Consider the following 23,454-nt stretch of genomic DNA (forward strand, 5'->3'; position numbering starts at 1 on the left):
TGGATTGATGCACTGGCGCGGACGCAACGGCATCGGTAGAGCAAAAACGAAGAGAGGGCGGCCGACAGTGCGTGGAAAGCGGCTGCGACACTGCGCGGCGCGTTGGCGAGCGCCACCGGCAGATGCATCGAGCGGTCACACGAAGGAGTGCAACGGTTGCAAAAAAAAAAACGTCTTTGCTGAGGCAGAAGTCGCTTCCGCCCCTTACACTCATTCCTTCCATCGAGGCAAAGATCAAAGAGACCGGCTGCCCACTCCAGTGCACGGCGGAGGGACGCTCGCCAAGAGACCTCTCTAAAGCGTACGAATAACTCAATCAAACGCCTGTTTCATTTTTTTTGTCTGGAGAGGGGGGCGGGTGAGTGAGTGGCTAAAGTTTGTCAACTCGCCTTGACGAGTGCCCCTATAAGAGGGAGACCTTGGCCCCTCCTTCCCCCTTTCACATATCCACATGCACACACACACACACAAGCATAGCAATGCCACAACCTCTAGGCATAAAATCGACGGACGGGCGATGAGAAGAGTTGGACTTTTTTTTTCGCCCTGCGATGCGCCGCCACACACACGCCAGCCGTAGCAGCCGACGCCAGACGCACGATCGCCAACGAGTGATCGACATTCCTTTCGTAACGACGTGAGAGTCGCTCCTCTCGTTCTGACTCGTGCTATGGTGCGAGTGTTGCAGCGGTGGCCGTGCTTGGTTTACATCGAGCTACAGCGTGCTCCAGTTGGCGCCGTAGGGTCGCCTCCTCATCGAGGAGGGCTGTCATTTCCATGCCGAGAGACTGGAAGGATCGGACGGCGGCGTCCACAATAGCCGTAGCGGAGTTCGCCGTGCCTTCATCGGACTCCTTGGCGTTGCCCTCTGCTAGGATCCTCGCGCGTAGATAGGCCGACACCCCGTCAACCCAACGCACATGCGGCACCTTAGCCAGGAAGTGTTCCTTGTACGCCACCGCGTCACGGCATACTGGGTTGTCTAGGAGTAAAAGCTTGTCGGAGCTTTGATGGGACCCTCCCAGGCCCGTGTCACCACTCTGGAGAAGCACGCGCCTCTGCAAGACCAGCGTATTCAGGCACGGGAGCGTCACGAGGGGTTCAAGAGAGGCAAAGGAGGGGAGCTTGTTGCCCTCCAGCATGCACTGCTCCAGTGCCGCGCAAGTGGCCAGCGCGCGAATGTCGTGAAGGCTGTTCTCGGCTGCGTTGAGAAACGTCAGCTGCGGCGCTACGCTCTCCATCCCTGATAGGGTGCTCAGCTTGTTGCCGGAGAGGTCTAGCACGTGCAACGCGCTGCAGCGGACAAAGGCACTACAGTCGATCGTATGGTACCCCCTGCGCGGTACGTTCACGTGAAAGATGATTTGGGGATCGTACTGTCTCGAAGAGGTGAGGCAGTCAACTTCCGTCAGCCGCTTTTCGTCGTCTTTCTGCAGCATGGTCTCGTGCAGTTACGCGCATCTCTTCTTGGTTTGGTGAAATCGTCTGTGAGCCGAATGAAGACTACCGAGAACTCTTTAGGTGGTCAGTTCGTCAGCCTGGTACGGCAACGACATCCAAAGAAGTCAAGACACAAATACACAGACACACACAGAGAGAGGTAGAGAGGTGCGAAATTCATGGCACTATGCGGGTCACGAATGCCCCACTAAGCTTTGCATTGACCGTGAAAGAAGATGCGTACGTCGCCGTGTGTTTGCGTAAGGCGTTCGTTTGTCTTCCTTCCTCTCCTCCGCTTTCACGGCCGCGCCTGTCTGTCAGTACGCCTGTGTGATTGTGTGTGTAGGTGTGTGCGAGGAGGACAGCGCCGCCGCCGCCGCTTCGCTTCTGCCCTTATTTCCAGCGCCTGTCCTGTACGGCTTTTACCTTCGTTTTTTTTATAGCTTCGCCATTGCATCTCTGTAATCTGTGGCATCGGTGTACGTGACATCGAGGGAGCGCTGATGAGGTGCGGAAGACATGAACGTCCCTTTCGCCACTATCGCGCGCCACTCCACCGGTGGCGCCAAGAGTCCGCTTGCGTGGGAGGTTGCCTGCCCGCACCCACTCCACACCTTCGCCGCGCGCTTTGCAGTTACGAGAGAGAGAGAAGGTGACATTAGCACTGGCAGCGATGCCGCATAGCCTCCTGCTTCACCCTGCGCTGAGCAGACCAGAAGTCTTTCACACGCTGCTCACTCTTCACCTTTCGCAGGCGAGACGCGCGCAGTTGAGACGGTAGCTCGACCTCGAACACGTCACACAATTCCTCCGTCATGGCCTGGAACTGCTTATGTCCCCGTGCCCCATCGCGGCTGTCGAGGATATGAAGCACCAATGCATTGACGCTACTAGTGTATCCCATCTCCAAGTCTAGGATCAGTCTGCCCACCTGATACTGCTGCAGTGGTGTCAGCGTCGAGGCCATCTTCTCCAGCCGCTGAAAGCAGAGAACAAGAAGTCGCTCCGGCGACTGCAACACGCGCAGGGTGGCAACAGCCTGCAGCAAGCTGAGCAGCTGAGGGACGTCAAGCTTCAAATCGGTGGCGGCCTGGCGCTCGAGAGCCTGAAGCGCTGCCGTCACGACAGTCTCGTCGTCGATATTAAAGTGCGCGTGACACTGTAATAGACGCACAATGGCGCTGCGACGGCATTGATCAAGCATGGGCAACATTCGCGTGTCGATGGCGTCCAGCACCGGCTCCACGAGCGCTTCGTCGCTGGCCTGCAAAGCAGCGATGAGCACAAGCTCCAGGTCCTCGGACGGGAGCAGCGGGACGTCACCTTGGATTGGAGGGAAGACAATCGTCTCGAAGCGGCGCAGCACGGCTGTGTCCATGGCGATGGCTTTTAGGAGAACACAGCGGCTGTGTGCGTCGGCGCGCTCGTAGCAAGAGGCCAGCATTCGGTCAAAGGAGAGGATTTCGCCTTGGGCGGTGCCGGCAAGGCCTCGCTTGGACCCCACCCCCAACAAATCCCATGCCCTGAGACGACTGATGCACTGCACCAGCCGCGCAAACTCACTCGGCTTCAGGTCGCTGCTTCGTTTCAGGAGCAACCCGCACACATGGCGAGCTGCTGTCTCTTCCGTCCCTGAGAGGCACGAGGTGGTGGCCATGAGCAGCTGTTTAAGGGCGGCCAGCCAGTGCTGCACCGAATGGAAGACGCGCAGAACCAGCTCGGTGATCGGCAGTAGAGGGAATGACGAATCTCCCGCCGTGGTCACCTCCGCACATTTTGCGGCCACCTGCAGAAGCGCCGCCAAGGCGGACACGGCATCGCTGTCGGACGTCGCGACCGCCAACTCGTACAAGCTGGTAAGCTGCGCCTCACCGAAGACGGACGTGAGAATGATGGCCACGGTGGATGGCGGGAGGACATGGTGCACGGCCAGCAGCTGCACCAGCGCCGCCAGCTCGCGCCATTGAGGCGGTGTGGCGGCCAGAATGCTCGGCAGAAGTTTCTGCTCGACCTTCGCCACAACGCCCTGCTCACGCATCTGGTGCAGCGAGGGCGGGTATGATATGAGAAAGCTCCGCAGCTCCTCGAGGGTGGAGATGTGCTCAAGCGAAAGGAGGCGGTCGCAGCACACGCGAAGCATTTCACGACGCTCGTGCTGCTCTGCCTCGTCCACGATGGGCGCCGTCGACGTCGTGGCCCAGAACATCTCATCAATGCTCGGCACGCTACTTTCAGTACCCGATGACTTTCTTTGCGTCAGCCGCTTTTCGAGTGAGTCGCACTCGGTGCGGAAGCAGAGGTACCCTTGCAGGACCATCATGAGGAGGCTCTTCTCAGACTCGCTGAAGTCCTCGGCCGCCGTCGATACCCGATCCAGCAACGCCCGCAGCAGCGGGAGCGGCATCTCTTCATGGCGTGCTGCCAACGCGGAGAGCACGCGTACGACCCACGCGTTCGTCATGCTTGGCAGATGCGCTGCAACAATAGCCTCGCTGATTTGCATGGGTAGCTTCTTTGCGATCGCAACGTAATCATTAAGGTCGACACTGGCATACATCTCTCTCTCTGAAAGCAACGCCAGCACCTCCGAAGCCCCGGCAGGATACTGCGCAACCAACTGCAGAAGCTCTCGCTGGCTGAAGTCACTCAACTGCGGTTGCAGCTGCTGCACCATAAACCGGGAAGCGCGAGGAAAAAAGACGCAGAGCCCCTGGAGATGGGCAAGACCGAGCTGCTTTAGCTCGACAGCTTGAAGATAGGGAATCAGTCGCAGGAGGCAGGCCTCTAGCTCGGCGTGGACTGCTGCGTGACTCTCAGCGTCGTCCTTTTCCTCGGAGGCGTCGTCCCCATCGTCTCGCACAACGTCCTCTTGCGACAAAGCGCTCTGCAGCTCCGTTGACAGGCTTGCCGTGCTGTGGGGAGGAGTCGGACTCCGTTCACTCGATGCCGAAGCATCGGGGTCTCCGCCTAGATGGCGGGTGAGAAAGAACCTAACTTGCCCCTCATGAAAATGCGACACCGCAAGCGTGAGGTGGTGTAAAAATGTGGCGATCGACTTTGAAACCGCAGCGCTCTGCATCTGGCTGTCCTCGGTGTGCTTCACGGCGAGGCGGTGCTGCAAGGTCGCGAAAGCGATGACCCCAGCCTGCAGGTCCTCAACCAAGGTCGGCTTCGATCGCCGCCTCTTGAGCGCTATGAGAAAGGCGCACGTGACGTGGTGGAAAATGCCGAGGTCGCAGCTCGCAAGAAGGGCCCGCAAGAAGGCAGGACGGAGTACCGAAGGCGCGGCAAAGCTGTCCACACGAACAGCACACACAAAGTGCGCAGCGAGAGGTGGAACGCTGGCCAGCACCAGGAAATAGTGCTCGTCGCCCGTGGTTGAGATGGGGTCGCCATTCATTGCATGCACTGCCCAGGTGTGAGGCTGCGTGCTCCTCTTTGCGTTCCCGTCCGAGGACGCTGCCAGGGCGGGCGTACACCAAGCTGGGGATGCCTCATCCACCCCCAGCATTGACATCCGCTCCGACATACGCCGCGCAACGTGCAGCATGGCGCGATGCGACTGCCTGCATCCCACTTGCAGCATGAGGCTCAACACTTCTTCTACATCTGCATCTGTCACGGAAGATGTGAAGGCGGCATCGACGTCGATCTGTGTCTCGTCCATGGCGATCTGTTCATCATCGAGTGCGTCATCCCCATCCTCGGTGTCATTCTCATTGCCCCGGTCACTAGCCGGCGCGTCGCCCGCCCCTTCTGTAGGCAGCGTCTCCTTCGCGCTCTTTTCCGCACAACTCGTCTCGCGTGTTGGCGGTGCTGCTGCGGCTGCGGCGGCACCGGCACGATCCGTCGGCAGCGCCCCGTCCTTGCCGCTGCTTTCAGCCTCCGTGAGGTGCAGCAGGTATTGCTCAAACCACGTCCGCACCGTCTCGCGACGGGCGGCGCTGACCGCAGCGTTGCCGACGTCGAGCGCCCCGATCGCGAGCACGTAGCGCACGGTGCGAAGGAGGATCGTCGTGTGCACTTTGAGTGCGTTTGCGTGTTGAAAGGCGCGCCTCTCCGTTCCGCGGATGTAAAGGTGACGCTGGCGAAAGATATACGCTGTGTGCTCCGGTGTGGCCACCCTCCACTCAATCGCTAAGGGGGCGACAAAGCAAGCGAATGCGAAAAAATCACAGAAATACCCTTCCCCGGTGAGCCGGATCATGTGCGTGACCAACCGCCGCTTCGTCTCCTCTGTCGTCAAGAGTGCCACTGTCTTGACGAGGACAGGAAGGGACTCCCGCTTCACTCGCGGGCAGTTCCAGTCCCTCAAGATGGGGAGCACCAGCGCGTTGAGAAAGGCACGTTCCTCCATGGCATCGTCGTCTGAGATATATTGATGGGTGAGGCGGCCATCCACATACGCGCCAAGGGTGCTAATTGCCACGGTGCTCAACATCGTAAAGTTTCCTTTACTCCGCGTCGACTCACTTAAGGTCTTTGCGGTGCACCCTTTCCAGTCAATGGAGCAAAGGACGGCCTTCGTGATGTGAGCCATCTCCGCGCCTGACTCTCGTTCAGCTTCACCCGAACGGCGGTGCGGGCTCGAGCACAGCGGAAATTGCACTAGAAAATGAATGAGCGCGCACAAATCGTGCGAGAGAGGCACCTTCCTCGGAGGCAGTCGTTCCATGGTTGGCAGATTAAACCCCGGCTCTCCTTCCTCTCCCGGAAAGGTCGGCATCCTCGCCAGTACCTCTGGTGTCGCTGCTAGGCTCCACCAGAGGAGCGGGCGGCACAGCGTCCACGGCATCTGAAGCCCGATGTTCAGCAGAAGAGACAGAGCGATTGACGGCTCCAGCTTCGACTCTGTCACGGGCGCAGCGCCGTTGCCTCGCTGAAAGCGACTGCGCAGCATCTGGCAAACTCGTTCACGGTACAGGGACCTGCGTTTCGTGTAGCAGAGTACTTCCGCGAGAACATTGAGTTCCATGGTGGCTGAGCACTTCAAGATGTAGTCCGGCACCCAGCTACGCCGGCAGAGCGTCCGACTGCGCACGGCGGAGAAGATGGAAGGCAGATAGCGCCTCTCCTCATCGGTGAAGGTCGACGGGTGACGCAGAACGCACAGAAGATACTCCATCAGGTTGGCTCGGCACGCAGGTGGAGCTAAGCGCGCGTGCTCGATAATTTGAGCGAAGTCCGATACCCGCACGCGGCTTCCCACGACTGCAGAAGCCACGGAGAGTGGCGCGGCGCCGTTAGACGCGGCCACATACTCATTGCTACCACTGGAGAACCCGCTTTCCGGAGAAAGCTCTGCATCGACGAGGATGTCTGCTGACGCCGGTGCACTGGCAACCGTCTTACGTTCCTGTCGCGCCGCATGCAAGGCCGGCATGATGAGTGCCTCAAGGCGCTTGGCAACCGTTGCAGTGAGATAACGATCAGGGGCGGCAAGAAACCGCTGGCTTCGTTCAGGATCGAAAACGAGAAGGGTGGTGAGAAGGGCTTCGACCGCGGTGCTATCCACCATGCCCGACAGGGCGCCCTCTGCGGCACGGCAGTAGAGATTGACTTGATGGACAAGCGCAAACCACAGCGCCGGCGGGGAGGAGAGGCTTTCGAGCAGCTCGGATGACAGCTGCAGTGCGTTGTCGTGTGTTATACGATGCAGTCCGTAGGCGGCAGAAAGAAGAATCAGGAACGGCTGAATCTCCAGCTGCTCACTGCTTATGGACCGTACCGTCAAGAGGGAAATGCACTCACAAAATTCTCGGATAAGCGCACCTGGCGTCGCTTCTGCAGAGCCGCGGACAGCCTCGTCACTTTTTCGGCGGTGGAGTACATCGCACAAGAATGTCAGAACAACCAGGCACTGCCCACAGGAGAAGCTGCTGATGCTCTCCTGCACCCAGCGGAGCACGCTGGAATCCATGTCGGCGATGTCTTCTGATGCATCGCATGTGTGGGCCGAATCATGCCCCTCCGTGTCCTGGTGGTAGGCGCACCACCGAATGATCGCATTGAAGCCGCGGCGTTTGATCTCACTCTGCCTCGCATACGACACTGACGCGCCGCCGCTACGCTTTTTGGAGACGGCAGGCACGGGATCGCGGAGCTGAAGTCTGATCGCGCTGGGGTGGAGGACCTGTGCTGAACCTACTTGAAACAAGGACGAGCATTGCCGCAGTGGAGGTGAGGACAGCAGTATCAATGGCAGTTTTGACGCCGCAGTGAGCTGGTGCGTGGTCGCGTGAAGGGCCATACTATAAGAGCGGAAACCAAACGAGGCGTCTATGACGGGCAGCGAGGAGAAAGGGGAGGGTCGGCTGCTTAGGCAGTGACGCCTGTGCCGGGTAGCTTGCCAGGTACCGGGATGTATGCTGTCGCCGTGTACTGAGATGGGCGTGGACGGGGGAGGCCAAGGGACGCCGATGAAACGCCGACGGCGCAGCGCGAAAAAAAAATGATGGTGAGGAAGCATGACGGAGACAGAGAAGGGAGGAGGGAAGCGGGGGTAGCGACGGCGAGTGCAGGTGTGTATGAAGCCTTGTAGGGGACGTGTGACTGGGGCGGCCGTGACGGCAGATTCACTCGCCGTCATCTCTCCTACCATGACCACCCTACGTGACGGAGGAGGATGGGAAAGAGGGCGCGAAGAGAAGAAAAGAGGGAGAGGAAGCGCATAAAGGAGGCAGGAGGACACTGAGAATGCCGCCGGGACAACTTTGTGCGCCTCGGTGCTCCCTCTTTTTCTTTAGTGGTCCTCCAGCGCCATCATCTCCACTGCGCATGAACACCTCAACGGAAGTGAGCAACACTAAAGCTATCGCGCGAGTGAGTTTGAGAAGATGGGGTGAGGTGGGCCCGTGCGTGCGTGTTGATAAGAGGGAGGTCGGGAAGGAGAGAGGGTAGCACAGCGATGGCGAGATCTTTCACCGCCATGCGCACATGTAACGCTTTTTCCGCCCCCCCTCGCCGCCTACTCTTGCCCTTCCCCCATCCCTTTCGCAGCTTCACAGACGCGCGCGGCAGAGGCAGAGGGAAGAGGAATGCGTCGAAGGCGCCAAGCCGCCAGTAGGTGCAGTTCCGTCGTTAAGCGCGCTGCTGAGCAACGGCCACCATCACGCCCTTGACCGAGCTGCTTGCTCGATTCAGTTGTACTCGCACAAGCTGAAGCTGTTCCTCGCTCAGACTCCGCAAGTCTGTCACGCTTTCCAGCACGGTCTCCGTTTCGAGAAGCAGCGACGCGGTGCCCGTCTCTTCGGCCCCACGCTTCCGCTTTCCGCGCACCTTTTTGCCCGTTGCCGTTGCAGCCGTACACTCCCGCGTAGCAGGCTGAGACTCGACCCGCACCTCCCTTTCCCGTAGCATCGTCGCCGTGAGACCAGATGCAGGAATACACAAGAGGCGCGAGAGCAGCGCCACAGCGTCAAGCGCGTCATCGAAGCGACTCTCATCACGCATCGCGACGAGAAGAGACCAGGCACTGCAGCCTGAGGCTTGCTTGCCACCCAGCAGCGCTCGCACCTGCTCGTAGGCACTCACTACGCGCTCGCTCAGCTGTCGCTCGGCTGTTCGGTGCTGCTCGTGTTTTTCTGTATGCGCCGCATCTCTGCGCATCTGTGAAAGCAAAGCGCGCCGCATCGGCCCTGAAAGCGATGCGCGCAGCTCTGACGATAGTTGCTGGAGGAGCTGGTCGTCGCTCCACTCGCAGGCAGCCGTCTTCTCGCCGGTGCCGGTATCAGAGGAGTCTTCAAGCGAGCCCGTGGTGGCGTCGGGTGCTCGCCACCCGCGAGCAGTATCGCCGCCGCCCTCGACGCCATGGGTCCCTATCGCGACACCCTCCCTCGAGGCGGCGTACGCGGCGTAGGCGGTCTGGCGATTCACGAGTTCGCGCCACGCATGCTGTGCGGCGGTGGTGCCTCTGCGCTGAAGAGTCTTCTGCAAGTGTTCCTCTGCTTCCTCCACAGAGATCACATGACTCGCCATGAGGTAAAGACGACCGCGCAGCTCTCCGACAGAAGAAATCGTCTTGCCGCGTACTGAAGTGAGGCTCTGATCTTGGGCAGAGAGGGAAAGCGACTCCGTCACCTCAGGGAGGCCATCACCTCGGGTGTGCGCCAGGGGAGCCGCACAGCCCCGCGAAGTCTGCAGCGTCCACCTCACACGCACCAGCTCGTTGAAGGCCATTGCCACTCGCGCGACATCATCTACGCTACAAGTGAAGCGACAGTAGCGCATTATCGCGTCAAGCCAGCGGTCGTCGATCGCAACGCTATGCATCGGCTTCTCATGGCTAGCCAAGAACCCTGGGGAGGCAGGTGGTGAAGAGGCGGCAGCGCTGCTGAGCGGCTTCGCGACCTTGTAGGAGCTGCCCGTGCCTCTATAATGGATAGCACCAAGCTGTGCCTTCTCGATGAGACTGACGAGGTACATGCTGTGTAGCAGCTGAGCCAGGTGCGCCTTCCAGTTGTCATGTTGCGGCGCTGGGGGAGCCGCCGCCTCCGCAGCGGGCGTCTTGCCGTTAACCGCAATAACAGGGGGTCCCGAGATGGGCACCGAGACTGCCAGAGTGCGCATATATTCAGACGCGGCAGCCCTGGTGTGGAGCGAGGAGGATACAGTAGAGGTGTTTGACGGCATGCAGAAATGTATGCAACAGCGATATCGAACGACGACTCTCCTCCAGACGCTGACCCAGCGAGCAAACACTCCCTCCTGAGATGCGCGACTGCCGCCTTTGGTGCGTTTCTGGGCGACACAACCGGAGCGATATGAGGTTGACGTATCGCTTCAAAAGTGGCTGAGGAGAGGGTTAGACGCCAGAAGCGCCGACTCGTCTCACTTCGTGATCAGATCACAGGAAAAGCAATGAGACGGCAGAGGCACTGTGCACACGTGCTCTCTCCATACGTAATCACTCGTCGCGGTCCGTGTAAAAAAAGAAACCCACCCCCTCTATCTGTGCACTGCTGTAAGAGCGTCCCCAGCAAAGGCGTGTGTGTGTATGTGTCTCGGGTGTTGTCTCAGGAAACGGACAGCAACGCGTATCCTCGACGTCTGAAAGACAATAGGAAGAGAAGCAACAGAGGGGTCCCAGAATGGTGCGTGCAGGCGTGAGGGAACTCACCAAGGACAGGGCAGCGATACAGAGGCGTGTGGGGGATGACGAGACATACAGAAAGAGCGAGAGAGACAGCGAGAGCATTTGCGCGCACAGCGTGCGGCAGGGGTGAGCCGTGCAGAGTCGTTTGAGGGATCCTCGTGTCAAAGGTGCGTGTCTGAGATGATGCGCCAGCGGCGAAGAGGGGAAAGGCGGCATTCTAGAGAGAAGGGCGGAGCACCTTTGACAGCGTCGCACAGTATGCCTTGAGACAAGTGCGAGGAAGGCACGCCTACTCCACGCCCAGCATACTTTCCTTACCGCCACCTTCAAAGCCCCTTCATCACCTTCCGAAAACCTCACTTCCTCTTCCATACACATACGCATGAGAAATGGAGAGGTGACGACAAAGAGACACGCGGCGGTGCTCCACGGCGACCCCTGTGCGGGCGAAAGAAAGAAAGCCGCAGAAGAAAACGGGCATGGGAAGGCACAGAACATATCGTAAGCAATGAAAAAAAGTATCTGCACGCGAGCGAGGGCCTCTTTCCCGCCTTGTCGTTCTCTCTCACCCCTCTCCCCTCCTTCCACGCCCGCACACAGCTGCCAACATGCTGCACAGAGAGATGGGCCGGAGGAGGAGAAGGAGGTGAGGCGCCTGCAAGAGCACATTTTTCGTTTTCTCGCTTTACTGCCCGTTACATGGGAAAGAGAGACAAACTGAAGAGAGGGAAAGAGAAACGGAAACTCGTGTGCTGCCGCACACCGATCTATTGGGGACAAACCACGCGCTGAATACGCACCAACGACAAGCACGTCGTTGAACTGTCGCCTCGAATGAGTGGAAGGGGTGGGGTAGGAGCAATAAGATAGCAGAAGCCCGCGCTACATGTGATGGGGCAGCTACTGCACACTGAGTCTTTTTTTTGACCGACTTCGGCCCATCGCGAGTCCGAATTCCCTCACCAAGACAGCGCAGCTAAGTGGTTTAATGCGTCTCTAAAAGTGTGTATGTCGGTAGGTGTGCGTGTACGTGCGCCTCGCGCTCGCACTTGGCGTACGCCAGCTATCTATGGAGCCAAGCAACCATTCATGGAAGCTGGCTGCGTTCTCGTCCTTCTAGAAGCATGCAGCGTGCGCTGTCATCCGTACACAGGACACGTCATTCGTGGTCATCTATCGGTACGCACGTGCCTGTTGCACTCTAGAGCGCAGCATGCATGAAACTAGCACTATGAGGGAAGGAGAGTGGGAGCGAGGCGGTCCGTTGTCAGACGGACAAGCCCATGCGCGCCTGTATATCCTAAACACAATACGGCTGCCTGAGGCATAGCGTTTGTATCAGGTCTCTAAAAAGAAGCATACATTTGTACACAAGCGCGAGTCGTGGCACAACGACAAGCTCATTCTCTGCGACTCGGGCATCACCATCCCCCCACCCCCCACTCCGACATCATTATCGCAGACCTCTCAGATGGACAGCCCACGCGTTAGTGATGGCGAGTAGTGCGTTGCGGGTGGGACGTTGCCGTCCGCTCGTGTCATCTATGAATTTCAGTAAAGGAAATTGGAGAGGGGGTGCGATCAATGCGGGGAAAGCAAAAAAAACGCGGAAACACAATGAGAAGCCTGAAAAGGCAAAAAAAGGGGTTCTCCCTGGGCAAACACCAGGCTAGCAGAATGTGCCCGCTGTAGAGCGTTACAGCGCGATCGCACTGATGCCAGAGAACGAGAGGGGCAACTACAACAAGAGCAAAAAGAAAAAGCGCTCCACGTCACAGAATCTAAGGAAGAAGAGGAGGCGGAAGATGGTGCGGGGGCAACGACTCGATCCACGCCCGGTTCCCTAACGAGTGCACCTGCGCGATTACCCCCCCCCCCACACACACACCACACTATCGCCACATTACACAAACACTCTCTCATAATTGCGATAAAGAAGAGAAGCACGATGGGAAAGGGTGATATGGACAGGTGAGAGAGGCACTACATCAGAGCTGACTACTTGCCGTGGGCTGCGGTGTCTGACATATGAGACCGGGCGGCCGGCGAGGAGGGCGGGGCGGGGAGGAGGGGGGAATAGGAGCAAGGGCGCCCCACGCAAAAGAGAGGGCAGCAGGTCGAGGACCGAAAGCAAAATGAAAAGCTTCACCAACCGCCACAGCTGCTACTGGAGAAAAAAAGGGTGAGATGATAGTGAGGGCGTCATGGTCGTACCATTTCGCTCACAACACACGGCCTACTCACTTCTTCAATGCCTCTGCCACAGCAGCAATACGAGCCTTGGCGCTACGCTTGTCGTTCTTCACGGTGGTGCGCGTCCAGGCCTTGGCAACCTGCGCCATGCGCGTCGAGCTCGGAATCTCGCGCAGCATCGGAAGCAAGGCTGCGTAGGTGGCTCCAAAAGGGTTGCGGTTGTAATATGAAGGTACTTTGATTTCACTTTGTTTGAGCGGGAAGGTGCTCAGGCCTTTGCGTGCCGCCGGCACCCGCGAGGGGATCGATGACAGGCTCTTCGGGCTCCGGTGTTTTTGCGGTGGGATGCTCACGGGAGGCGGACTTATCATCGACTTCGACCCTGTCCGCTCCTCCAGAAGTTGCGTTGCACGGGCAATGCGGCGATTCAGACCTTTGAGGGAATGCGTCTCCATCCACAACGCCTTGATCTGGTGCGAGCCCACCTCCCGCGGTTGATTTGGGATGAGGCCCGTCATGCGCATGTGACGGTAAAATCGAATGTAGGGGTTCCGCTGGCGACGCCCTGCCTTGGCCCTCCTCGTGGCCACGCGAAGCTGCGGCCTCGACTTTGCCGAGGCTGCCCTGCGCACCCTACGAAGCTGTCTTCTGGAGGCACCAGCCTTTCGAGACGCGCTTATCTTGCGGGCCCTCCCCTTGCTTACCGCCCCTTTCGGAGGCACCCTCCGTGGCGCGCGCGCCCTCATGCTCTTCTTCGACCGGTGTGCTACTGCCTTGCGAGAGTGACGAGACCTCAGTGCCTTTTTCGGCTTCTTCGCCAAAGTCAGAGACTTTGAGCGCACCGCCGTGCCGCGGTTGCGGCTTGCCGACTTCTTTGTGTTTGTGGCGGCGGCACGCCTCGCGCGGGGCCTGCGGATCTTCTTCTTCATGGAGAGCTTCTTCACGCGCTTGCGGTCCTTCTTGAGCAGCCGCACAGCCATCTCCACACGCTTCGGCGCCGAAAGCGAGCGCTGCTGACCTGTCATGATCCACAGCCGCAGTACTCGCTTGCGGTTTGCTGCCGTGTACGGAAGCTTGGTGCGCCGCATCACTTCCGTCCGAAATACGGCAAAGGGAGTCACGGCTTTCCGCTTGCTCTGCCGCGACAGCTTTGCATAGGTTGCCCTGCGCTTGGAGGCTGGGGTGCGCGTCGGCGTTGACCGCGGCCGTGCTCCCCTCGACCTGAGCGCAGGCTTCGACGTCATCTGCAATTGCCGGTTGATTGCTTTTCCTTCCTTGCGGTAGATCCGTAGCGCCGCACCCACACGCGGTGCACAAAAGCGAATGCCAAACTTCGGTGCAGTCCTTCGCCACAGAACGCCTGCTGTCTGCATCCGTTGCGCCTGCCTCGCTTTGCCGAGCGGAGCACTTACGGCCTTGAAGAAGCTGGCAAACGGCGGCCGGCGCCTCAGCAAAGCCGGGATCGATCTGGAGAACATCACGCGCTTTTTCACCTTCTCACAACGAAGTTGGTGAATCTTCAAGTCAGCCAATCGTCCGTGACGTTGCTTTCGTTTGGGGGTAGAGAGGGGGAGTGGGCAGTTGGCGTGGGAGTCCACAAGCTGCAGTGGTCTACAAAAAGCTCAGTCTGTTCGGGGACAGAGGGACGGGTAAAAGCCCGCCGACAAAGGGATGACGAGGGAAGGAAACCGTACCGGTACCCATCCGCAAGCAGTGAACGCGCAGGGAAACGGACGATGACGGGGGAGGACGCGGCAGCGGAGCGATGAGTGAGTGCGCGATGGGGGCGGGGGACGACGAAGAGCACTAGATACCCTCTTTCAGTCTTCGTAGAGCCTGCCCATTCTTGACGCCGATTCGGCTGACTGCAGGTGAGGTGCCACCCGAAGCGCGACAAAGGGTGAAGCATACAAACGAACGGGTGTGCACGTGAACGAAACGAACGAGTGAAGCAGCGCGACGCCAGATGTGCAGAGGGCGCGTGAATGAGGACCTCCTCCTTACGGGGGCACTATTTGCAGCGCCTCTCGGTGAGCCCCACCGCTTGCCTCGCTTGTGTTGAATACTTCTGTCGGGGTTTTCTTCAGGTGAGGATGAAACCGAGGCGGTATCCAATAAGTATATAAATAAGTATGCATACTTACACTCCACACGAAAGCAGTCCGATTGCGTCATGAGACCGAACCCAGCGCAGCTATCAAACGCACTTGCCCACGCACAGGTACATTCAACGAGCTCATTCTTCCACAAAACTATCGAACTGGTGTCACTCAAGACCTAACGCACAGGCGCAATCGCGTCGGGCAAAGCAGCCGTCGACAGGCGTGACAGAGCTGCGCCGACCCGGGTCATCTGAGCTCGGTCTCTGCTTCACTCTCTCTCCAGCACCGCTACCCTTCCAGGGCGGGGTAGGGTCCACACACCACTAGGCGGTGGGGGGGCTGGGTGAGAGATGGGTTTGAGTCACGAGGCCACCCCCCTCGCCCGCAGCGACGAATCGTCCTGGCGCCCCACCCCCTGTCCCATGGGCAGCTGCCCCTGTTGCTAAGCCGCGTGGCTCGTTATTCGCGGTGATGGGGTGGAGGTGGGCTGTGTGGCGTCCCCGGTGCCCTCCCCCCACCCCCTTTACCCACCCAGGCGCGCCCGCACAGTGTGTGCGTCGCCGAACGCCTGCGAGACGGCGTCCACGGAGGTGCGCGTCTCTTAGGCGGAACACACACAGACAGGCACTTCGAGATGCACAAAGGTAAACGGTGAGAGGCACATGCTGCGAGCGAAAGAGGGGTAACATAGGAAAAACACAAACAACAAAGAATGCTCATGTACGTGAGGCTGCATAGCGGCCATACACAGAAGCAAAAAAAAAGAGAGAGAATAGGCCCCCGTGTGCACAGGTGTGGGTGGACGTCCGTGTCTTGACGTTTTCCTTGCTTTTTCTGGCGTGGCGGCAGTGTGCCTTTGTCCCTCGCCTTCCCCCCTCCCCCCGCACACACAATGTTTCCTGTCATCGCCCTTCCGTCATCCGATTAGGGAGAGCGGCGGTGACGAGGCAGCGGATAGTGATGTGGTGCGGAAGTGAGGTACCGCGCTGGATCAACGGAGGATGGAGAAGCAACGCCGAGGTGCTCGTCGTGTGCCCTTTCCACGTACGGAGGTGGGGGAGAAAAGGGAACGGCACGCGCACATACATACACTAAAGATGAAACGTGCGTGACGCAGGCACACCCACACACAAAAAGCAAATCAAAAAAAATAGGCACCACGTGAGAGCGTCGGTTGAAATCGAGCTGAGCTGCGACGGCAATTGTGTGCCGCACTGATCAGAGTCACTTCGCCGACGACCACCGTTTCTACGGCTCATGTACGTATGACCATTCGTAGAAAAGGTATGCCCTCGTAGCAGAGAGCATCTACTTTTACATCAGGGCGGGGCGTGCCCAGAGGAGAGAAGGGAATTCCGTGAAGAAGCGTGCTCACCAAAGCACAGGCTCGAAGGTAAGCATGAACAGCGAGACAACTCTGCCCCCGTCCTTTCCCCTCTCTTCACACAGCTTCCGTCTCTGTCGTAGCGTCTCCAAGAACGGAGAGCGGCATATATACAACGATGACTCTCAAAAGAGCCACACACGCAGAATTAGGACGAAAGGGAAGAAGTATGTGTGTCTATGTGCATGTGCACGGGTGCTTGCCACAATGACGGACACAGACAAAAACACAGAATAAGGTGGAGCTTCACGCTGCACACCTGTTTTAGAGGGAAGACCATCGGAGAGAGCGAGGCAAAGAGAGATGGGAAGAGGGAGAGAAGGCAAGGGTAGCACCGCCGCCACATTGCCAAAGGATTGGGGATGGGATCAAGGGAGAAAAAGATGCACATCGATCCTGAGAGAGACAGAAAAAAACATGCATCCTCGATGAATAGGCCGTGAGGGAGGTTGCTGCCGAGGAGGTGAAGGTATGGCAAGGAAACAAAAGGGAGGAGGAGGAGGCTGCTTCCACGTAGCGAGGGCTAGAAAAAAAAAGGGACGAAGCGGCAACAGCTACAAAGAAAAAGCGGAAGGAGAACGAGGAGACTTGCAGAGAAGGCAATGACGGTGGAAAAGTGGTCGGCATCCGGCGTAGCCGAGTGCGGTGGTAGAGGATGTGACACCAGGTTTACAGAACCTCGCTGACGCACCGTTCAGGTGCCTTTAAGCATACGTGCGTGCCCGAGAGAAACTCTCACCACAATCGAGGCAGCCGCACCTTGCCCATCGATGTGGCTCTGCTTCTATTCACCGTGCACGATCACGAGGCTCTTGTCTTCGATGTCCGACCTCGGCTTTGCTGGTTTCTCGATGGACCCAAAAGGCATCTGCGCAATCAGCTCCCACTCTTGCGGGATGTCGAACGCGGCGCGGAGGTCCTCCTTGATTAACTCGTTGTAGTGCTGCAGAGAGGCTCCAATCCCCTCTTGTGCGAGCGCCGTCCACATAGCAAATTGGGCCATCGCAGACGAGTGCTGCGAGAAGGTGGGGAAGTTTTCGGCGTAGCTTGGGTATGTCTCCTGCTGCATCTTGACGGTCAGGCCGTCCTCGTAGAAGAGAATCGTGCCGGCACCCGCGGCAAAGCACTGGTTCACCTTCATCTCACTAAGTCTGTACTGGTCCTCTGACGTCACCTTCTTGAGGGCCGCTTTCAGCATTTCCCACACCTTTTGGTGCTCTGCACCGAAGAGGAGCACGATGCGGAAGCCCTTCGCGTTAAAGGAAGAGGGACACAAGTGAATGGTGCTCTTGACGATTTCGGTGACTTCCTTTTGGCTAATCGGCATGTTGCGGCCGAGGTCGTAGATGGAGCGGCGCCTCGAGATAGCCCTGATGAACTCCGCAGCGCGGTCTTTACCGCATGCATAGTTGCAGATACCATCCTTGGCGGCCATAGACTTACTCGAGAAGCAGGGCATGACGGAATGTCATGCAATTCACCGGTGCGGACTTGGCGAAGCGGAGAAAGTGCGTGCACAGGCCCCAGCGACTGGATTCACCGAAACAGAAAAGCGTGAGCGCAACGGAGATTGCTGCGAGGGCCGAGATGGACTACACGAAAAGGCGCACAAAGGGAGAGGCGGAGTGGTGCGCACGTTGAAAAAGAAGAGCGAAACGAGCGGCAAGGAAAAGGTGAGCGCTAAATGCCCAGAGAGGAGAACCGAGATGAAGACAACGCTCGCGTGTGTGGTGGAAGAAGCGTCTGAGAGGGTGGAGGTGAGGGGAAAGTTGCTAAGGAGAGTCTGCAGAGAAAGCGCACGCACCAGATACAGGCCGGCACGGCGTGACGCAGGAGATCGTGAGCACGGATGCACATCACAGCGTACAAAAAAAAGACATGAGCAACACGTCGAAAAGGGGAGGGGGCAGCGACACAAGACAGGGGCACCACCGAAGAGCCAAACGGCATTCCCACAAAAGCATGTGTGTGTGGGGGGGAGGGGGAGGGGGAGGGGCCGCGCCGTCTGCTGTAATGGAGCATCACCTCAGGATTCGAAGTGGAGGATGGGCGGTACCGTCCATGTCGCTCGCAGCGTGGAGGAGGGCGACGCCGAAGGGGCGCTGCTGGGCAGACGCTGGGCGCACTATTACAAGCGGAGGACGGTTGCCTTTGGCTTTGCTTTGAAGCCATACGGTAGTCTCTCCTGCATGGCAAAAGGGCGGAGAGCAGTTGGCCATGCGCGCCCTCTTCTCAGGACGTCCCGCACGGCGTAGGGGGTTGTGGCAGGGGTCGCTTGCGATGCAGGAGGGGAATAGCAACAGACAACGATAGGAGGAAGCAAAGACGAGGACACCAGCAGATGCAGCCGTTCCTTGTCGGAGCTGCGTAGAATCGATCTTGATGGGCGTGGCGGAGGGAAGGGGGGATGTACAAAAATGCGCTGCACCGCCGCTAACGAACGCAGTCAGCTGAGAAAGACGTGTGCGAAGCCAACACGCGCCTGTTGGCATTTGGGGGGGGGCTTGGCAAAGCAGCTCCCAGAAAAGGCTTGGCACCGCATCCAGCACCTTCCGAAACGTCCGTGCAGTACACATTTGGATGCATAGGCCTCTCGGTATGCTTCCAAAAACAAAAAGGAGCAGCTATCGGGACCCTAAAAGCTGACTGGCGCTCCAGGCGGTGCCAGGGGCGGGCATGCGGCAGCATTGGCGGGGAGATTCACCCTTGTGGGCGTTCTTTGGCGCTGCTGTAATGCCGCCGGAGCGTTATTCGACGCAGCCTGAGTGCTTCTTGCGTCTGCCGTGTTCGACGACGGCGAGGACGGTGAGGGGGCGGCTGAGGTAGCTGCCTCTGTGGATCTTGGCGGCGAGCTCGACATACCCGTTTCCTCTGCCTGCCTTCTTGCGGCCCTCTCCTCCTCTAGCTTCACTTTGGCTGCCTCCAACCGGCGCTGCCGCTCTTCGCTTGTGAGGGAGCGCCACCTCTCGCCAATCACACGCATGCGCTCTTTTGGCATCAGATGGTGCAGTGAGGCCATCTGCTCCCGGACAAACACCGAGTACGGCGACGCTGCGAGCCGCATGACCGTTTTTTTCTCTACGGCAGCGGCCTTGTCAGCGCTAGCCTCTGCCGTTTCTTCTGCCGAAGTCCCTTTCGCGCACTTCTTCTGAGGCCTCCCACGCTCCTTCGATTTCTTTCTCGACGAGCACCCCGACGCAGGTGCGGCCTGCTTCCCCCGAACAGGAATCACCGGCAGCGCAGTTGCAGCAGGCTTCTTGGAGTGGGCAGTATTGTACTGCTCGGTGCGCGCCTCTATTGCCTTCTTCGCGTTCTCCGGCAGCGACTCGAATATTTGAAGCAACTTCACCTCTTTTTCACGAGGGCTGGCACCGGCGACGGCAGGGTTGTCGTGCTGCTCTCGCGCGAAGAATTCATACGTTGTGAGAGGCTTGAAAAAGGTGGCTGCGCGCTCCAGCGCCTCCTGACGGAGCTGCTCGAGAGACGTCTGCTGCTTCAGCTCACGCAGGCGCTCCTTCGGTAGGTCCTTAAAGAGCTGAGACATCGCCTTGCGACGCTCTGTTTGTGTTAGCTCTCGAAGAGACATGTTCGTGAGTAGCTGCTCACGGCAAAAGATTTCAAACACCTTTTTGCGTCCCGCGCTGCACCAGAAACAGGTGACGTGAAGCATCGCAGAAAGTGCCTAGAGGAATCAGGTGACTGAGAACGAATTGGGAAGAGGGGGAAATGGAAATGGGAACGCACGCGCGCACAAGCAGCTTCGAAAGCACGCAAGTGCTGTCTCTTGATCTGCTGTAATGCGTGGGTATTCTTTTGTGAGCCGCCCTTCCCTTGCTCGCCAGCGCAGTTTCTATGCTGTCAGAGGAGAATCTATCCTAAGCCGCTTTTCGTTGTCGCGGCTATCAATTCAGTGATTGTGTCTGCCTCGCTGACGACAGCAGGCGTCGAGGTTCTACGTATCTCACGTGAGAGTTCACTAGCGTCCGTGTGTGAGTGCGTGAGTATGCCTCTTCCTCCCCCTTCCCTCTCACACGGCGAAACGGCAGAGGACTCGTGAAAGACTTTATGTATCGGTGCGTAGGCCTTCTCTTGTATTCATCAACGTACACCTCTGTTGGGGCGCAGCTGCACGCAGCTCTTGTCTGCCCAGAGACGAGCACCGATAGGTGGGAACCATTCCGGCCAGAAGAAGAGAGGCGGAGGAAGGAAGCGGGCCAGGAAAGAGATGATGGAGGTTTCTGCAAAGGGAGCGGGAGGAGATAAGTGTCTCATCGAATTACAGGCATATGGATGCTCTGCATGAGCGGTAAAACATCAAGATGTGCAGGTGAGCAAACGCCATGCGGTAGAAAACCAACGTCATCCCGTCAGTACCAGAGCTCGAAGCGCGCGCGGGGGGGGGGAATGGTGTTGCGTGCATGCGCACTTCCACATACCGCCACTCCCGTCGCGGCAGAAGCCATCGCTTGGTGGAGGTGCCGTTCCCACGCGAAGCGGATGACACGGCCACATAGAGTGTCGTAGCTGCGGCTGTGATTGGGGGTCTAATGAGGTCTTTCCCACTAAAAAGACATTCTCTCTTCTACTTGTTTACGGGGCGCTTCAGAATCACTCTAAAGATGGTGTCTGAGCTGAGGAGGGGAAGGGCGCAAAGTAGGGAGGGATAGAAAAAAGGAGGGAAGGCAAGCTGTTGAGGGACCGAGCGCAGCGAGGGGCATGGGCGCCCCCAACAACTCTGCTACCTCAAGAGCTGACGACCTGAAGGCAAGATCCTAAAAACTGAGAGCCCTGTGCCGTGATCATCATCACATATATATGCAGGCATATGGCAATCAAACGTATGAAAGCGAGGTCCCCAGAGGGCTCTGTAGAGATCAAGGCAGGAAAAACAGGACCGCGATGCGGAACGATGTACGCTGGTGCTGCGACCGCGCCACATGCACTGCCATCCTGCCGAAGGAGTCCCGTGCTACGCTCACCCTCTTCCCGCTGCGTCACCAACACTGCCCGTATGTCTGTTGCGCTATGCGAGTTGTGTCCCTCTTCCAGCCACCTGTCGTCTCCTTTGCGTCGCCCTTGCCCTATCCTCCTCAGTCATCAGTGCCATGTCTAAAGGGCGTATCAGTTTTCCATCGAAGGGGGCCAGCGTAGACGATGCACCACGGAGGAGCATGCAGCCACACTTGCACGCAAGTAGGAAAGATGCCAGACAATACCGTCGACCGTTCCAAAGCGGCAAGGGCATCCCTTCATTTGAAGTGAGTCGGCGTGAGACGCAGCATGGAGAAGACAGCTCGGGGCTGCTCCCAGGCTTCTGCGCCTCTCTAATTCCCTGCTTCGGTTGATTGCCTGCCGCGCTCTCTTTTTCTTCCCCCCTCCATTCTCTTTCGTGCACCCCGCCGGTCACGCCACGCGCTCCCTACCGGTAAATTTCACCTTCTGGCGCGACACGGCGAAACATTCGCAACGAACGGTTGGAGGATAACGCACACCACCAGTCATCGCGAATGCAGCGCAAAATTGGCTGTGACGACGCTTCATGAGGAAACGACGACGACTACCGCTTTACAGGGCCACATGGAGGTTAGTGCATCACTCGCGCTCCGTTTCGGCACCTCCTCCGCCTCCGCTGCTCCTACAACAATGCAGAGAGCTCAGCGACCAACCACCAGTGAAGAAGAAAAAAACCGTGACGGCGTCGCGGGGAGAGGAGTCTACACGTGACGAGACAGTTGGTGAGATAGAGGCTCCGAAGAGCGCCCCATGACTCGATGAACGTCGTGCACAGCATCTTTCCCTTTCAACAAACCCATCGAGACAGAAGGCGCAGATGCGAGTGAGACGGCTTTTCCTCGCCAATCGAGCAGGGCTCGGCAAAGAATTGCATGCATGCACACATATCTCTCTGTTTACACACACACAGATGTCGACAACCGCGGCTGCCGTCTCCCTACCCGCACATCAGCCAACACACGCACACGCGTATCCTCCTCTAACATCTGACAGAACTAAAGCAAGCAACAGCGAAACAACAACAAACGAAAAGATACACTCAGCGCGTGTTGTCAGTCGGCACGCGTACGGGCGTACATGGCATCTATGGCTCAGAGAGAAAAAAAATTCATCAAAGAAGCGAAAAAAACAAAAAAGAAAAGACACACTCTCCTCACCTTTATATATATGAATATACATATATATAAATATGTGCATGTGTGTGTGTGTGCCCTACACCCACAGGCAAGCATATATAAGTCAATGTGAGTTCTCTGATAGGGGAAAGCACAGTATGCGGGCGCCAGTGAGACATGTAGCCATCGACACCAGCAGAAGGGGTGGTGGTGGTGGTGTGGGGAAGGCGCGGTAGTCAAGAGAGGGTAATCGCACAAAACGAGAAGTCGTGGTATTTCGAACGGGCTCGCTGCGTCGGTGTGCACTATTCCGCAGAGCTTCCACCGCAGCTGGCCAACTCAAGACACATTTTCCTTATGTATCCCTCCTCCTTATTGTGATGGGTCCCTGATGCGCTGTGCCGAGATCATTAGTGGAGCACATGGGCTCTTCCTGTACCCGCCAAGCAGCCTCAGTCGCCTTCGGTACCTCGCGCTCCTGCCACGTTTCCCTACTCGGTGCCTTGTTTCATCCACTGCGAAAACACTCCTCCACCGCTGAGAACTGGGCCTGGCGCGCTTACTTGGACGCGCGTGCGGTGTGCTGCTTCCACAGCTTCGCCACAGCCCTCATGCGGTCGAGGCGTGGAAGCTTCTCGAAACGACCAATGTTCTCTTTCACAAATTTGGCGTACGCCGATGGGGCCCGTGCCGAACCCTTCTTCCTCTCCCCTTTCGCTTTGCCCTTTGTTTTCGTGTGCTTGAAGCTGGTGTATGCGGCAGCGCGCTTGTCGAGGGCGGCCTTGTCGGTTGCACTCAAAGCCTTGTACAGCTTCGACGTCATCTTGCCGCGATCGCCCACAGAGAGACCCTTGAGCTTCGGGTTATTCTTCTGCTCAATCATGAACATGGAGTACGCGCCGATGGCGAGACGTCGAGGAACGAAGCGGAGCATTGCTTCTTCTGGTGGGGTTGGAGGTGGTTTGTTTCTAAGGCGGATGTAAAAGGTGACTGTGAATCCAAGCGAGCGTGTGAAGTGAGCAGATAATGATGTCGGAGAGAGAGGACGTGAGCAGACGCACCGAGACACCAGTGAATGCCGGCTGCATGGAGTAAGCCGCCATCGAGTCACGC

General features: G+C 58.1%; 7 protein-coding genes across 7 annotated transcripts; all 7 read right to left on the bottom strand.

The window, feature by feature from the left end:
* Positions 1–668: 668 nt before the first annotated feature.
* Positions 669–1,439, bottom strand: LSCM1_00612 (uncharacterized protein; the record flags this gene model as incomplete). Its single annotated transcript, XM_067318258.1, has 1 exon — positions 669–1,439. The coding sequence occupies one exon, from the start codon at positions 1,437–1,439 to the stop codon at positions 669–671; it is 771 nt and encodes a 256-aa protein (XP_067174363.1).
* Positions 1,440–2,098: 659 nt separating this feature from the next.
* LSCM1_00613 (uncharacterized protein) lies at positions 2,099–7,690 on the bottom strand (the record flags this gene model as incomplete). The annotated part of the gene is made up of 1 exon (XM_067318259.1): positions 2,099–7,690. One exon carries the CDS (start codon positions 7,688–7,690, stop codon positions 2,099–2,101), a length of 5,592 nt encoding a protein of 1,863 aa, XP_067174364.1.
* Positions 7,691–8,520: 830 nt separating this feature from the next.
* Positions 8,521–10,071, bottom strand: LSCM1_00614 (uncharacterized protein; the record flags this gene model as incomplete). The annotated part of the gene is made up of 1 exon (XM_067318260.1): positions 8,521–10,071. The coding sequence occupies one exon, from the start codon at positions 10,069–10,071 to the stop codon at positions 8,521–8,523; it is 1,551 nt and encodes a 516-aa protein (XP_067174365.1).
* Positions 10,072–12,774: 2,703 nt separating this feature from the next.
* LSCM1_00615 (uncharacterized protein) lies at positions 12,775–14,205 on the bottom strand (the record flags this gene model as incomplete). Its single annotated transcript, XM_067318261.1, has 1 exon — positions 12,775–14,205. One exon carries the CDS (start codon positions 14,203–14,205, stop codon positions 12,775–12,777), a length of 1,431 nt encoding a protein of 476 aa, XP_067174366.1.
* Positions 14,206–16,997: 2,792 nt separating this feature from the next.
* Positions 16,998–17,672, bottom strand: LSCM1_00616 (uncharacterized protein; the record flags this gene model as incomplete). Its single annotated transcript, XM_067318262.1, has 1 exon — positions 16,998–17,672. One exon carries the CDS (start codon positions 17,670–17,672, stop codon positions 16,998–17,000), a length of 675 nt encoding a protein of 224 aa, XP_067174367.1.
* Positions 17,673–18,848: 1,176 nt separating this feature from the next.
* LSCM1_00617 (uncharacterized protein) lies at positions 18,849–19,883 on the bottom strand (the record flags this gene model as incomplete). Its single annotated transcript, XM_067318263.1, has 1 exon — positions 18,849–19,883. The coding sequence occupies one exon, from the start codon at positions 19,881–19,883 to the stop codon at positions 18,849–18,851; it is 1,035 nt and encodes a 344-aa protein (XP_067174368.1).
* Positions 19,884–22,900: 3,017 nt separating this feature from the next.
* On the bottom strand, positions 22,901–23,275 carry LSCM1_00618 (uncharacterized protein; the record flags this gene model as incomplete). The annotated part of the gene is made up of 1 exon (XM_067318264.1): positions 22,901–23,275. One exon carries the CDS (start codon positions 23,273–23,275, stop codon positions 22,901–22,903), a length of 375 nt encoding a protein of 124 aa, XP_067174369.1.
* Positions 23,276–23,454: the final 179 nt, after the last annotated feature.

This window comes from Leishmania martiniquensis, chromosome 36 (genome assembly GCF_017916325.1).
Source record: "Leishmania martiniquensis isolate LSCM1 chromosome 36, whole genome shotgun sequence".
NCBI classification, from domain to species: domain Eukaryota; phylum Euglenozoa; class Kinetoplastea; order Trypanosomatida; family Trypanosomatidae; genus Leishmania; species Leishmania martiniquensis.